This window comes from Chondrus crispus, genomic scaffold (genome assembly GCF_000350225.1).
Source record: "Chondrus crispus Stackhouse genomic scaffold, scaffold_79, whole genome shotgun sequence".
NCBI lineage: Eukaryota > Rhodophyta > Florideophyceae > Gigartinales > Gigartinaceae > Chondrus > Chondrus crispus.
This window is the reverse complement of record NW_005178719.1, coordinates 24,681-39,460: the sequence shown is the minus strand read 5'-3', so window position 1 is coordinate 39,460 and position 14,780 is coordinate 24,681. Positions and strand designations below refer to the sequence as shown.

The following is a 14,780-nucleotide window of genomic DNA, read 5'->3' as shown; positions in this document are numbered from 1 at the left end:
GACGTACTGCCCGAGAGCCGCTGCCGCCGCGGAAAAATATTATGCAGTTGCTTACTAGAATAGAGACTATGGCGGGAAAAGGCAGGGTCGATGATGCAATTGGACATCTGCAAAAGTGTAGGCTGGCATTTATGGCTGCGAAAAAGGATCATGTACGTACATACTGTAGTGCCATACCTCTGAAAAGGCTCAACGCAATGTCGGTAACCACGAGCATGCAATAACGCGGCGTAGAAAGATGTAGTCCGACGCCAACAATGTGCTATTACTGTACCATTGATGTCATTCGCATTCTTGTACGCTTGGCCTTTCATGCCAAGCGAATATTTCTGGTGACAAACTCCGGTGGACCAATGGGGATGTTTACTTGTACCGCTGTGCCCATTAAGCATGGTGTTGTATGTGGGAGCAGAACTCTTGTCCTGGAAAACGAGGAAGAAGAAGCGGTCCATTCTCCGTTGAATGGCCCGCTTCCTCTTCATCACCTCCTCCGCCGTCGACAAAAGGCGTAATGCTCACAACTGTGACCAGTCATTCATGATGTTGTGGGTATTGCGAGATCTGTTCACAGCTCAGGCCTGCTACAGTACGCTTGAAAGAGAACCTTGCCCACCTGCCACACCCATGCATACCCAAAATTTAATCGTAAGCTGGCTTCTCCCAAACTCTTTCCCTGTCTGCGATCCATATCTTTGATGCGGGTCACATCTCTCGTTCAATGTGCTCTCCTTGTAGCATGCTTTCACTTCGATTTCGATGGGTCTGACTTTGATGCACAACAACGCAACCCGAAAACAGACTTCAATCGAACTTGGACACGACTTGGTGCCTTCTTTAATTCTGGAGACAGACTAGGTCTCCCTTTATATAACTGTAGACGCAACGCTAACTACTCACAACAGTGGTGTTCGCGAACATTCCTAGACTACAGTATTTGTAATTACACATCATCGACGTAAGCCAAACTAGTAGGATAAGAGTACAAATGTGTAAAGGACTGGAGAGCTCGTAGGATCCGTGAGCACGGGTAACATGCAGCGGGTAACAGCTCATACGCCCCATACCAGCGGGCCACTGCCAAAAATTAAAATTGCGTGAATCTGCAAACTATTTAAAACATTGTTTAATACATTATTCAAAAATATTAGTATTCATGAAGAATTGAACTCGCGACCAAGAGAAAAGGGTGGCAGGGAGAACCAGTCGGGCGAGATGGAGCGGGCGATGGAGCGGGCGTTGGCCGCGAGCGGGAAGTGCAGCGGGTTGGAGAAGGTCGATAGGAGGGCCGGGTCGTGGCGGAGCAGGGTGGCGGGGGAGATGTAGAAGAGCCCGTCGTCGTAGGTGCGCGAGAGCCCGTCCCAGTGGCGCACGAGGAAGCGCAAGACGCAGAGCTGCGTGGCGGTCGGGGTGGTCTTGGGGACGGCGGTGAGCGTGACGATGTCGCTGACGGTGCGAGGTGAGGCGACGGGTGTTTTCGCGGACGGGAGGCAGCGCAGGACGGCTCAGCGGTTGCTGTGGAAGTTGCGCGCCGTGGAGATGGCGTATGTAGAGGGGCGTAGCGGCGCGGCGCTTGCAGCGTGGCCGCATGAATGTCCGCCGGACGGTATCGCATGCGCTTTTATTTGCCTACCCTGTGGGCTCCTATCGCTCTTTTTTTACCCTGCATCCGACCTACATCCGGCCCGGTGACCCAGGCCAGATTTGCACATCCTGTTTCACATCCGGCGCGTCGTGCCACAGCAGGTAACATGGGGGGTAACATTCGGGCGAGCGGCAAAATCAAGCAACCTGGAGCGATTTGGCACCACAGCGCTGCCAGCATAGCCACGTGTGCTCAATTTGGCCCGTTGCGCGGCCCCGGGTGCCCGCCTCTTACCCGGCGGCTGCGGCGGCGATTGCTGTTACCCAGACCGAGGATGCATTTCTGCGATCCCTGTGGATGAGTTGAAACTGATTGCCAACGCATTTGCACCTTCCCCAAAATACACACACGCCAAAAACCCATCAGGACAGTAATTAACCGGATCCTCGTCGGGTGTCTGCGGGATCACAACCGGTGCTTACGTCAATCCTGCCTCGCATCAGGGCCCTGCTTCAACTTACCTTTGATGCGGGTCACATCTCCGTTCAATGTGCTCTCCTTGTAGCATGCTTTCACTTCGATTTCGATGGGTCTGACTTTGATGCACAACAACGCAACCGGCTGGCGTCAGTTGTGTCATGGAGCGGTAGGAAAGGCAACGAAGAAAAAGAGCTGCGCTTTATCGTTTTTCAAATCGTTGTTACATCCAGACTTCCTTTTCTGGGTGTATAGCTTCAAAAATTCCGTTCCAGACCAGGGTTGTATTTCTAACTGACTGACTATGGGCATGTGGTCACGTGACTTGCGACTATGACTGACTAGAGGTAAAATCTAATCACTTTTGGCAACTACAGTATACAGGTACTGTAATAATTTCAATTTTTAGATAACATTTAGCAGCATTTCGAATGCTGCATGACGTGACAAACGTTTACAGTGATACATCGCGGTGGTACTGTAAGCAACAGGAAAACCGCCGGGGTCGTTTCGCTTGATGTCAAGCAGATGTCAACATCTGATTTCAGACGCTTGACGAGGTTATCTGCTTCTTTCAAAAGAAGCAGATAACCTCAACAAGCTCATTCGATCTGATCGGAGTCTTATACTCACATCAACCGGACATCGACTTACTTTTTTCGCAAAAACCTTGCTCAACGACCAGGCTCGTCTTCATGACAAAGAAATGAATCCGCATGCGGAGTCGTCATTACTAGGAAGAAAGCATTTACATTTTGGGGGATCAGTTTGATTCTGAGACAGGCTGCAAAAAGAACTCGCAGGCAATTCACAGACATATGCTTGAGAGCATTAACCTGTCGGGCCAACTTACTATTGTTGCTTCTTGATTGCGAAACAGTTCTTAAGTTGGAAAAACTTCAGATGGAAAGTTATGGCTCTAATATTTGATCACGTACCGGTGGTCATGCTCTTAAACAGCATATCGCGGTTAGGACTGCAAAAATCCGTCCCGAATTTAAGCTTGAAGTATACTTCTATCGTCGAGCGATTCGAGCGCGTCTGTCTCTTGAGAATCCTTGTCCTTCTCGTCGAAGTGCGGGCGTAATTCACTCTCAAAGAGCGCGTCAAAGTCGTCGGTTTCGATGAAACCGAGCGCGATTGCAGATTCTAGGTACTGTGAATCAACGCATAACTTGACGTTGACGGGGCGGACGGCCTCTGTCGACGTGGCTCAGGTAGCGGTGAGTTGCTGTGGGCGAATCGTTTCTTCCTTGCCACATTGATCATAAACGCGGAGGAATACAGGCACAGACTCTGACTCGGTTCGTAGTAGGCACGGACGATTCACCAACGTGGCAACGAATGAAGCCCCTTGCGTAGTGATCGCCGGAGATGAGCTAAATTCGTGCCACATCTTGGCGCAGCAATATGGGAAGCGGTTGTTCCGGGATTGGTCGGCGCGATCGAGTGATGATCGAAGCTGTCTTGGTCAAGACCAGTGATCATTTTTGAAAGCAGTGGGTCGATGCCTCGACCTTTACGGTCAAGGTGATTCCATATTTTAAATACCACCGATCGACAGAATGCTGCGAGCACCATTGCCAGCGCACAACGTAGAAATACGCGCGTTCACGCTATCTGTATGAACACGGTCTGACGTATCCGATTCGGAAGAGCACAGTCGAGCGCAGTCGGCTACACCACCACAAGAAGCAGCCTCTGACATGTACGTAAAAATGAAGAGATACCATGGCAACCTACAGTGTAAAAATGGACGGTGCACTTTGCACTGTTAAGATACGATACTCTCCGTATTGATTTATAGCCGCATTGTGATCCTATTTCTAACAAGTACATTATCATCGTAGTACACTTGGATCTGAGTATTCAGAGAAAAAGTTGCCATAAACGGCCCTGATATTCCATAGAGATGCAGCAATTGTTGCTTTCTGAAAGCCCTAGAAATGCATGGGTGAAACTTTGGTATGGAAACAAGACGTCTTTGTCTGAATAGGCATTGATACTGGTTCTCATCGCTTTTATTTGCAACTGCAAGGCGGAACATCGCAATGCCCGCACACACTGCGAACAAAAGATATCATTCGCGGGGAATTTTACAAAATAACTACTAAAAAACGTGGGCGTAGAGGACCAAATAAAAGTGCAACGTAGTAACTAGCGCAGCCGGTAGCGGGGTCAAACAGACGAAGATCGGGGGACAGTACGAGTTACAGTATCCGAAAACAAGCAGCAAGAGAACGTTTACAACTAATTCACTGAGCGACTGTCAAAGGGATGCAAAGCGGAGAGCCGAGAACGAGAACTGAGCGATAAACAGGTTGAAGCGATGGAGGTACTTGGTAGACAAAGTGGGAAGTCACACACATAGAAAATGCAGCACACGCAGACAGTGGAAGCAGACAACGCAAATAAATCTCGAGATACGGGAAGCGGTCCGAGGACGCTTTTTGAGCAAAGGCCATGTACTTGGATACTTCCTTGAACATAGCCTAAGTTTCACAACTACGCTTCATGAAAGGGACTTGAAATTGTTTTGCGATGTATTGGCCTTGAGACTGAAATAGCTGTCGTCGACTCCCAGACTAGCAAAGAATTTGATAATCCCATTGTGACCCCTTGAGTCCATTCTAACAACTGCACTCTAGGTGGTGCGGGTAGCTCAGCGAGCAGTCCTAATGATGACGATAGCAGCACGACCATCCGTGATACGGATAACTATGGAACCTGCAACTAGAGAGTTGGCAATGGCTATAGCGATGCATCCGGCATTGCCCATAAGGAATGTGTATGGTTGCGTAGCAACGGCACGGACATGGGGGAATAGATATTCCTTTTTCTGCAACTTCCATTTCCTCCGCGGCATCTTGATGAATGGAGATGTCTTCCTCGACGCGCTTGTCATTCACAGCAAAGGCGACTGTGGCCAGGACCAGGAGGGCCAAGAGAAAGCATGTGCAGCGATGAAACATGTTGGAGAGGTAGACCTGCTTTTTCAGATGATTTGATGCTTTTTGGTTTGGATTGGAGAAAGGCTTTGTGGTGTGAGGGATGTTGAAGGAAAAAGTAACTGGTCCGGGCATGTCTTATATAGACGCAGAGCTGTTCATGATGTTCAGGGATGAGACGATTCCAGCTCGTTTGGTTTGGTGAGAAGAAGCCTAGGGTGATACAAGCTTAGGGTTTTATTGCACAGCTGTGGACAACTTGTCAGTGTTCACCAAACGTGGCAGTAGTTGAGGCGGGGCTGTTTGTGATAATAAAAGAATACTTGTTCAATAGATTATATCCGCGAGGCGTGTTTGAATGGTGGTTATTATTTTATCTCCCTCAACTATCTTACTATTTAGCACAAGCGGAAGAGGCTCCGACTTTCTGGATGAGATGCAAAAGTTTGTTAGAATTGAAAGATGTAGGTTCCAATCAAAGGACGTGTTCTTCTCGCCGGCATTATGATGGAAAGAGGACCCAACCCCAAAACGTTTTCGCGGTTGAGAGGCTGAGAGGTTGAGAGGTTGATATGTTTTCTCTGTAGTTAATCTGCATTGTCATTATTTTCTAAAACGTGGATCACCCATTACGGTTTCTGACACCCGTAACAGGTTGAAGGCGAAAGCAAATAATGTTCACCACTAGAGTGTAGTGGTTTCTAGAAACAGTAGCGGTATTGTTGAACAGGATTAAAATACAATGCATGAATACACTGGGGAATGAGGTAGAGAGCTGCAGTTGTGGGCTGAAAGTGGGTAGTGTTGATTTTGTGAGATGACCAATCATTGTAATATCTGATATCGGTTGTCCAGGAGGACATGAGGTCCAGGAGGACCTCATCCAAAATGCCGCCGGATATTGTGCAGATACTACCCTAATTCAAAGAAAATAAAACTGTATAACAGTGAAGGTCTCTATAGAAGGCATATGCAGACGAGAACCATGATCCCAAGAGAAATTGCTTCCTCACAGATGGTTCAAGCATGTCCCGATGGTCGATATACAAACGGGGATGGAGACGACCCTTCTCCACAGACGAGGGCAGATCCCAAAGCACGACAAAGGACCGAAGTACTGTCAGCCTTCGAATAGAAGGAAAGTATTGCTTTGAACACAACTGATAATGGCAAACGATGCACCTGTAGAAGAAAAAAGGAGAGCATTGATTACCATACAATTAGATCCGAACCGGTCGGTTCGTCCCGCAGGCTCTTGTAGTGATACATTGGTTGCTTTTTAATGGAGAAAGTGCTCCTTGAAACTATAAGACAACTTCTACTGAAACAGTCAGAAAGCATACGAAATTAATACCTAATTCATCAAAACGAACGGAATTGGGAATAGGGTTCAGAAGATGCGACCAAGATGCAAAATAGAGGAAGTAGAGTCGTTTTATCAGCGAAAAACGGAGTCCACTTTCCGAAAGTATATAATATTAACCTGCTTATCCCAACCAGCAAGATATGCGGAAATGAAAGAAAATCGTGTCCTCTTCTTGGGACTGACAGGTCGTTCCTCGTTAAGATGCGACGTGAAGAAGAACGTACTCGACTCTTGTGGATATAGTGAACGCAACAATGCTTCTCATCGTTTGAGAGCCGACGGCACTTCCTCAACACATAACAGGCGCTCTCCCTCTCGCCTATTGCCCACTCGAGCAAGGGCGAGAACGGTGATATTTAGGTGTTGGGGATATAGTGAATTGCCCTCGCACGACCTCAACACCAGCCCCGATTCGTACCATGGCGCACGGCTAACTCGAACAACGTCATGATGAGCGCCAATGAACGGCGTCAACACAAATGCTCTCGATCGACTACATGCCATAATCTGTAATGCACTGACAACGCGAAAGTTATAGAGCGAGAAATGACGCAAGCCCGAAGCCTCTTGCTTCGCACACTGACCCCATTTCCCCAAATCTCGCTTTTAAGGTATCCCTGCCCAACTGCCAACCGCCAAGTTGCGTGTCAGACATCAGATTAACGCCTCCGCCAGATGTTCAAATGTTGAGACATGGAAATCTTCCGGATACGTGCGACGAGAAACCATTGAGGAGAGAGAGAATACGCTGCCAAAATCTAAAACTATCCATATCAACGACGTTTTCTCCCTCAACATTGATGTCGTTGTCCTGTGCCGAAAAGAAGATAGCCTCCCTTGCCAAAGCCCGACACCACGGCGCTTTCAAAGGGCCTTCAGATCAAACCCCTTTGCCGCATACAAAAAAAGTCATGTCCTTAGTAAGGCTAACTTTCTCGGGTGTGTATAAGGTGAGCACGTGAGAGGGAGTAACCCAGTGAACAAAGTGATGTTCTTGTAAGGGGTGAAGGTGGGCAATGGGCAGGGATCACAGCGGAGCGCTCGTCCTGCTTTCGGACAAGAAGATATCCAAATATCTTTTCAAGACTAATTTTCCGCAGTTTATGAGATGCAATCACGATCAAAACGATACAAAGATGTGTTTCCTTCTTTTAGTGGGCGTTAGAGCTGAAAATCAGTGTTGAAGGCAGTTCAACTGCGTCATCTTACATGCGCTATGTGGAAACAAAATAGTGCCTTGTCACCAGACAGCACGGCATGATCTGCGTGATCTACGGCGAGTGGAATTGGCAGTATAGACGGCGTTTGGGGAAAAGAGCTTTTTTTTGGAATCGCGTGATGCACTGGCAGGCACGGTGGAGAGTGGTTTGCAGATTGGGTAACACGGAGGGGTTGGTGAGACAGGGACGTAGTTTTGGGAGCAGGGCACTCCCAGGTAGGAGGTACGGTAGTGCAACAATGTAACAGGAGGGGAACGTGAGGAGAGGAAGTGGGGACTTCTGAAGAAACAGGGGGCAAAAAGCTAGGATGGACCGTGTGCGGCAGACATAGGAAGGGATCTGTCCAGGGTTGATTTCAGCGGAGATGGGAAGGGAGAGAAAGCGCTGGTGTCGGTAGCTGTCAAAAGATATTTTGTCGATGCCGTATAGATCAGGCATGCACGAGGTGGGGACTGGGTATCTCGGGACTAGGACATGGGATGTAGGCGAGTCCTTTGGCAACAGTGCGGTCGGTATCAGGGATGTACTACCTCTGGCAACAATGCTTTGATGCTTTGAATGCAGGCATTGCGGGGTGCTGAGCGTGCGTAGCGGCTTGCCACATTGTGGACATGAAAGGCTGTGTCCCACGTCATACTGTTGTATACGGGAGAGTATAGGCGGTTGGCGACGAAGGTAAATGTCCTCGGCAGGGCCCTGATGAGATGTTGCACAGAGGAGTAAACTTAGAACAACAGAAGATGATTGGTGCCAAGCACACGCAGACGTGAGAGGAATATGAAAGTTTTCACAGCAAAGCGGACCATAAAAAGAAGAATCTGAAGGAAACGTCGTAGTGGTTCTCAAATGCGATTCATGCGTTCCTAAAAATGGAAACAGCCGTGGCTGCATATGCAGCTCTGGTGAACATGGCACTGTGCAACCGGGAGGTTGTAGCCTTGCCAAATCCATGAAAAAGCTCTCCTCTCGCGGAATAGTGCAACTACAACATTGGCACCCATTTACGGTAACTTTCAGAAAAGCAAAATCCCTTGCTGCACTAGTTCTCCGTACTCGCTCTTCCACTGCACACCAATGGACGAGTCCAGGTACGGCACGTACAATAGTTGAGGTGAAGAAGGAAATGTAGGCGCAGCACCTTACTTTTGACTCGAAAGTCGCAAGACAAACCTCAACTGGATAAAACCTTACCACAACCCATCTTGAGAAGCCCATTTATGCGCCTAAGATGAACCTGTCTGGGCCAACCCTTGCCATATAGCAGCGAAGAGGGTGCGCTCTTGCAATTCCCATTGGCTTCACACACCGAAACTCCCCACAAGAGCTCCATGACCAACAAATCCTCCGTAAGTGCTCCATAAGAGACGCTGAAGTAGCGCCAAAGGGAGCTCAAAGAGCGGCTGCTCCAGTGCGTCGACAGTGGGTCGACAGCGTCAGGACTCAGTGTGGCCTGTCTGTAAATGTGCGCCACCAGGGGGCCCAACCGTCGGATCAGAGGGTCGTGTGGTGGAAAGGGCGGCTGTGCAGGTGCGAGGCGTCGTATGAGGCGTACTACACATCCTAAGAGGAGAGAGACGTTTCGTATACCAGCTAGGTAGGCAACGGGATAAGAATGGCTGAGCATGTCGAAGCGCAATAGGATGCCCCCGCTAATAGTCTACCCTCCATCGCTAACATACCCTGTATTCCCCTCTCTTTCCCCCAAACGGTAGCCTTCTCCACCCCAGGCCCGCACAGACCATCCTCTCTACACCCGCGAGCAAATCGATAGTGACCTAAATATCCCTGATCGTCCCTCTCCCAGAAACGATGACTGCAGGGGCAGGGGCAGCCTCATGCTATGGGCATGTAGACGTGGGAAAGTCCGCTCCCGTACCTTTCCCTTGGTAGCTTTTCGCGCCTGCAGAGGCAACGACTGCATCAAACGCTTGAGAAGCGGCCGGCCATCCACTTTCAGCTGGCGAGACAGGGACGGTTGTTAGTAAGGAGAACACGGCATCCTATTGCAAAGAGCCGGCAAGCGAGGCTTTCTGAAGAGAACGTGGAATATGAAATGACTGGTGATGGTCGAGGTGAAAAGGCGAGGTTCGTGGGAGGGTGTACGCACAACTGAAGGCGGTGGAATCGGTGGAATCGGAGGCGTTGGATAGGAGAGACACGTCGGGAGGGTGCAATGCATACGACACATGGGCGTGATGGAACGTTGAGATCGAGAATATCGCAGACCGGCTCCGTTTCCGCACACACTCACTTCTCCGTCTCCTTGCAATTCTCCTCCCTGAGCCCTTTACTCCGCCCCCTTTCGCACGGGACTCTTCTTACTCTCTGAGACTCTCATCATCGCCCTCAACCACCCCCAGGCTCCGCAGAGTTCCTTCATCAACTACGTTATGCAGCCAGCTGTGCGCAAGGTACGTCTAGTGCAGCCGATTGCCCTCATTCCGCACCTGTACCGCCGCTACTTTGAACGAGGCGGCCCTCCCGCCCCATTTCCCACCCTCGCCATTCGCGGCATTGCAGTCCCCTCTCAGGCTTCATACAATCCAACTCCCACGCAGAAGCTGTTACTGTGTTGCAGGAACGATACCCTCTCTTTACTCTCTGATCCTACTCCCTCTACACTAAGTGTAGCGGTCTCAAGCTGACATGGATGAGCCGGTGAGCGTGTGTGATGTGCGCTACGTGTGTACGTGTATGGGTACCATCACAGTTCATGAACATGCGCGTTTTGGACGCGACGGTGTCACTAGAGGCATGATACAGTAGGCACCCCTCAATAGTTCGCCCCCCTGCCAGGACCCAAAAATGCGAACTATTGACAGAACGAACTATTAAGATCGCATTGCTGGCATAGGTCCTTTCCTGAAAATGCTCGGAAATGAGCGTCTGCCGTGTTCTCTTTCTCGTCTGCCCTCGGTAGGTCTTTTTTCAACAGGATATCCCTAATTTGCAACGCTCGACAGCAGAGAACCGAGCCTGAGAGCGGCAGCTTTGCTCCGCGAGCAATCTGCACAAATTCATAAAGTGCGGCATCGATGTCGGGATATTTAGATGCCTTGAGTGCTTTGAACTGTGTGTTCGATGGGGTTTTATGCACAGCATTGAGAATTCGTACAGAATTCTTACGGATCTTTTGAATTGTTCGTGGATTGCAACCGAAACGAGTTGCTGCATCTCTCACGGTGAAACCATTACAGAGCTGGTGAATATAGCTGCTTTTTCGGAGAGAGTCAATCTTTTGGGCATGCTTTTGACAGTGGCTGCGGAGTTTAACGTCATTGCGCGCAATGTGGACGGCTGCGGGGCGGGATGAAGAAGAGATTATACTCGTGCTCTTGGAGCATGAATAATTCAAGGGAGGACAGTGGCGGCCGCACCGGTCTGACAAGAACAAGATCACGTGTTGATCAATCCGAAGATCACGGCAGAAAGCCCCCGCTGTCATCCGTAGGTGGTTCGACTTCACCATATTCACGAGTCCATACCTTTGGAACATGTGCATCCTCACAGGGAACAACACCGTCAGAATAGATTTTACCACACTAATCCTATCCTATTGACTCGCATCGTCATCAGAACTGATAACCGACATAATACCGACCGAGCCGTTTTCCATACCAACAACTATAGTCTCACACTCCATATTCACCATGAAGTCAGTTGCCCAACATTCGAGGTGGGCCAGTATGATTTCGGAGCCGTCTCCCTGTTTGTGAATTATCTTGTCGCTCACCTCACAAATGCCGCATGTTTCCGGCACCCATACACCGCTACCGGCTACTGGCATATCCAACCTACTCGACCTCTGTTTCCACCCCCGAACTGTTCCACTTGGCCCCAGAGAGTCAAACCCCTGGGACCAAGACCATATCCGTTTCCCGTCCCCGCTCATCGCTACGCTCGTTACAGGGGCCTGAGCCTCCATTGCTTCCCCGATTTGACGCCCCGTATCACCGTCCCACACCCGCACTGTGTGGTCCGATGACCCCGACACAACCCGTTTCCCGTCCCAGCTCATCGCCACGCTCATTACCCACCCCGTGTGTTCGGTATTTGTTTCCCAGACTTGACGCCCCGTGTCGTCCCACATTCGTGCTGTTTTGTCACGTGACCCCGACACAACCCGCTTCCCGTCCTTGCTCATAGCCACGCAAATTACACGACCCTTGTGTCCTGTCATTGTTGCCCCGATTTGACCCCCTGTCTCAACGTCAAACAGTCGTGCTGTATTGTAACGTGACCCCGACACAACCCGTTTCCCGTCTCCGCTCATCGCCACGCTATTTACACTAGCCGAGTGTTCGGTCCGTGTTCCCCCGATTTGACGCCCCGTGTCACTGTCCCACACGCACACCGTGCTGTCTTCTGATCCCGATGCAACGCGTTTCCCGTCCCCGCTCATCGCCACACTGTTCACCCAAGTCCGGTGTGCCATTGTTTCCCCGACTTGACGCCCCGTGTCACCGTCCCACACCCGCATGTTGTCAAGTGACCCCGACACAACCCGTTTCCCATCCCCGTTCATCGCCAAACTTGTTACCTGACTCGTGTGTCCGGTCATTGTTTCCCCGATTTGACGCCCCGTGTCACCGTCCCACACCCGCACCGTGTTGTCAAGTGACCCCGACACAACCCGTTTCCCATCCCCGTTCATCGCCACGCTAATAACACGATCCAGGTGTTCGGTAATTGTTTCCCCGATTTGACGCCCCGTGTCACCGTCCCACACCCGCACCGTGCAGTCAAACCCCGACACAACCCGTTTACCATCCCCGCTCATTGCCACGCTCACGTCATAATCCTCGACATAAGGCGTTGCTTCCCAGACTTGACGCCCCGTATCACCGTTCCACACCTGGACAGTGCCGCCCAATGACCCCGACACAACCTGTTTCCCGTCCCAGCTCATCGCCACGCTCGATATCCATCCCGCGTGTTCGATCTTTGCTTCCCAGGCTTGACGCCACGTGTCGCCGTCCCACACCTGCACCGTGCTGTCAACTGCCAACACAACCCGTTTCCCGTCCCAGCTCATCGCCACGCTCTTTACCCAATCCGAGTGTCCCTCCAATGCTTCCCCGATTTGACGCCCCGTCTCAAATCCCCATACTCGTGCTGTATTGTCACGTGATCCTGACGCAACCCGTTTCCCGTCCTCGCTCATAGTTACAGCAGTTATCTTATCCAAATGGCCTTTGAAGCATTGAATGACTTCCTTGCGTTTCATACACAAAGCAACGACATCCCCGTTGTCGTGTCCAAGAATTGCACGGCTGCTGTTCCGAGAAACAAAAGCTGCCGTCACCTCCCTAGCTACACGTCCGGTCTCGCTTTCAGATCCTGGTATTCCGCCCACGCTTTCAGTTCCAGAGGCTCCGCTCACACTATCATGCGGTCCAGTTGCGCTAACGCTACTAGCCCCTGAAAGTCTACTCGTGCTGCGTACCCGTGATTCAGAGTCCTGCACAACGTTTTCACTAGTGTAGGCAACTTCAAAACCTCTTCGCAAGCAGTTGCATGCCCTCACTTTTTTCCTAATTTCTTGCCCGACTTTTGCAACCCAGTTCTTTCTCTCCGTCCGTTGCAATCGTTCCTCTGGTACTGAAACAGTTGGCCTGGCCGCTTCTGTTGATGCTTCATCTTGACAAAGATTTCTCTGTGCCGGTTCTCGTCCCTCTTCCAACACTTGACTTAGCCTGGACATTTCTGTTTCCGGTTCTTCATCCATCACAGTCTCTCCCTCGTCGGACCTCCGACCCCCATACACATTGTTGGAAATACTTTTAACAACAGTCTCCTGTTGAGTAAATGTGAATACCTGCAACGCTGTGGCGGTCGCTTCCTTACCATAAGCCCATCCTACCACCGCACCCTCTGAATCGAATGCCACGTTGGTCAAAGGAGTTAGAGTCTTGAATGTCTCTAACAGCCTCTCACCAGCTCTAGGTAGACATGGACGCAATGGCAGCAGCCATGGTCGGGGCGCAAACCGCTTAATCTCCGACAAGAACGCCTCCACGTCTCTCCATTCCCGCTTGTGCATCGTCCTATCGTAAAGCTGAAAGCAGATACCTGCCACGTGTTCGTCGCAAAATGGTGCACTCAATCGCGCAGCCTTCATCACCAATGCTATTGTCGATAACGCCTCGTCTTCAGCGGTTCCAGCGGTTCCAGTTGTCCCTGTCCCCTGACACGAGACCTCAGTCACCTCTTTCACGGCTGCCTCCAGTTGCCACACAGCCTTCCTCAACAAAACTTTGATTATCCACCGCGCACTAACAAGCAAACCACGCAGCTCAGTCATCATCTCTCCTTTCAACAACAGACGGCAAACATTCTCAAAAAAGTACTGCTCCCTTGCGTCACTTGCCTGAGCGCCTTGATCCTCCACCACTGCTTCCAACACCCCTCTTTCTTTCCGATAGCTATCCACTGCCTTTCGATGCCACTTTTGTTCCCAACTGCTGCCTTCCATCTGCTCGGCTTCATGAATTGCGAAATCATGCGTGAGGTCATGAAGACGTACCCCTATCTCCACGTTTTTCGACTTCACCTCATGATGAATGTCGACCAACCCAACGCTGTTCATCTCTCTTGCATACTTTTCGGCCGACCTCACATCTCCCGTTTCCCAGAAATCTCTCAAAACAGTAAGAGGAATCACATCCTGTTTCTTCATCACACACAATCCCCGGTGCATTTCACCAAATGATAGACCTTCTCGCGTCCCATTTGAGTCCAGATTTCGTATGGACGAACGAAGCATTGTGTGTAGCGATTCGTACTCGTCCTCTGGTTTTTCTGTTCCTATCGCTCTAGGCTCTTTGTTTTCTTCGATCTGCCGTAAGTATGACACCCATAACCCTGGCATGTCCTCAACATGATCTCCTCTCCATTTCTTCACGTTAACTCCTGCAATATTCAGTGCTAGTGGCAACCCACGGCACATGTCAAGAATCTCGCAAAATGCCTCTCTCGATTTCTCATTCTCTATTTCATTAAACGACGCCCCACTCGTATGAACCAGTATATTGCGCGCAGCTTCCCCTCGATTTTCTCTCGCACTGAACTTCACTTGCATCCCGAGATGTGTCAGGCTCGGATCCCTCATAGAGTACAGAACCCTGCTCCTTGGCTCTCCGTCGATCACTGCAGTGTTCGCAAGTCGAGACAGTTTTAGAAGAACC

At 50.3% G+C, this 14,780-nt stretch overlaps 1 protein-coding gene; it reads right to left on the bottom strand.

Annotated features, from left to right (window-relative positions):
• Positions 1-11,112: 11,112 nt before the first annotated feature.
• CHC_T00008924001 (WD40-repeat containing protein) lies at positions 11,113-14,359 on the bottom strand. XM_005711219.1 is given in 2 exon segments: positions 11,113-11,146; positions 11,147-14,359. 1 exon segment carries the CDS (start codon positions 14,357-14,359, stop codon positions 11,147-11,149), a length of 3,213 nt encoding a protein of 1,070 aa, XP_005711276.1. The 3' UTR covers positions 11,113-11,146.
• Positions 14,360-14,780: the final 421 nt, after the last annotated feature.

Excerpts from the sequence above, each read along its gene's own strand:
- CHC_T00008924001 (XM_005711219.1), bottom strand. The coding sequence starts at position 14,359 with ATGCTTCGTTCGTCCATACGAAATCTGGACTCAAATGGGACGCGAGAA.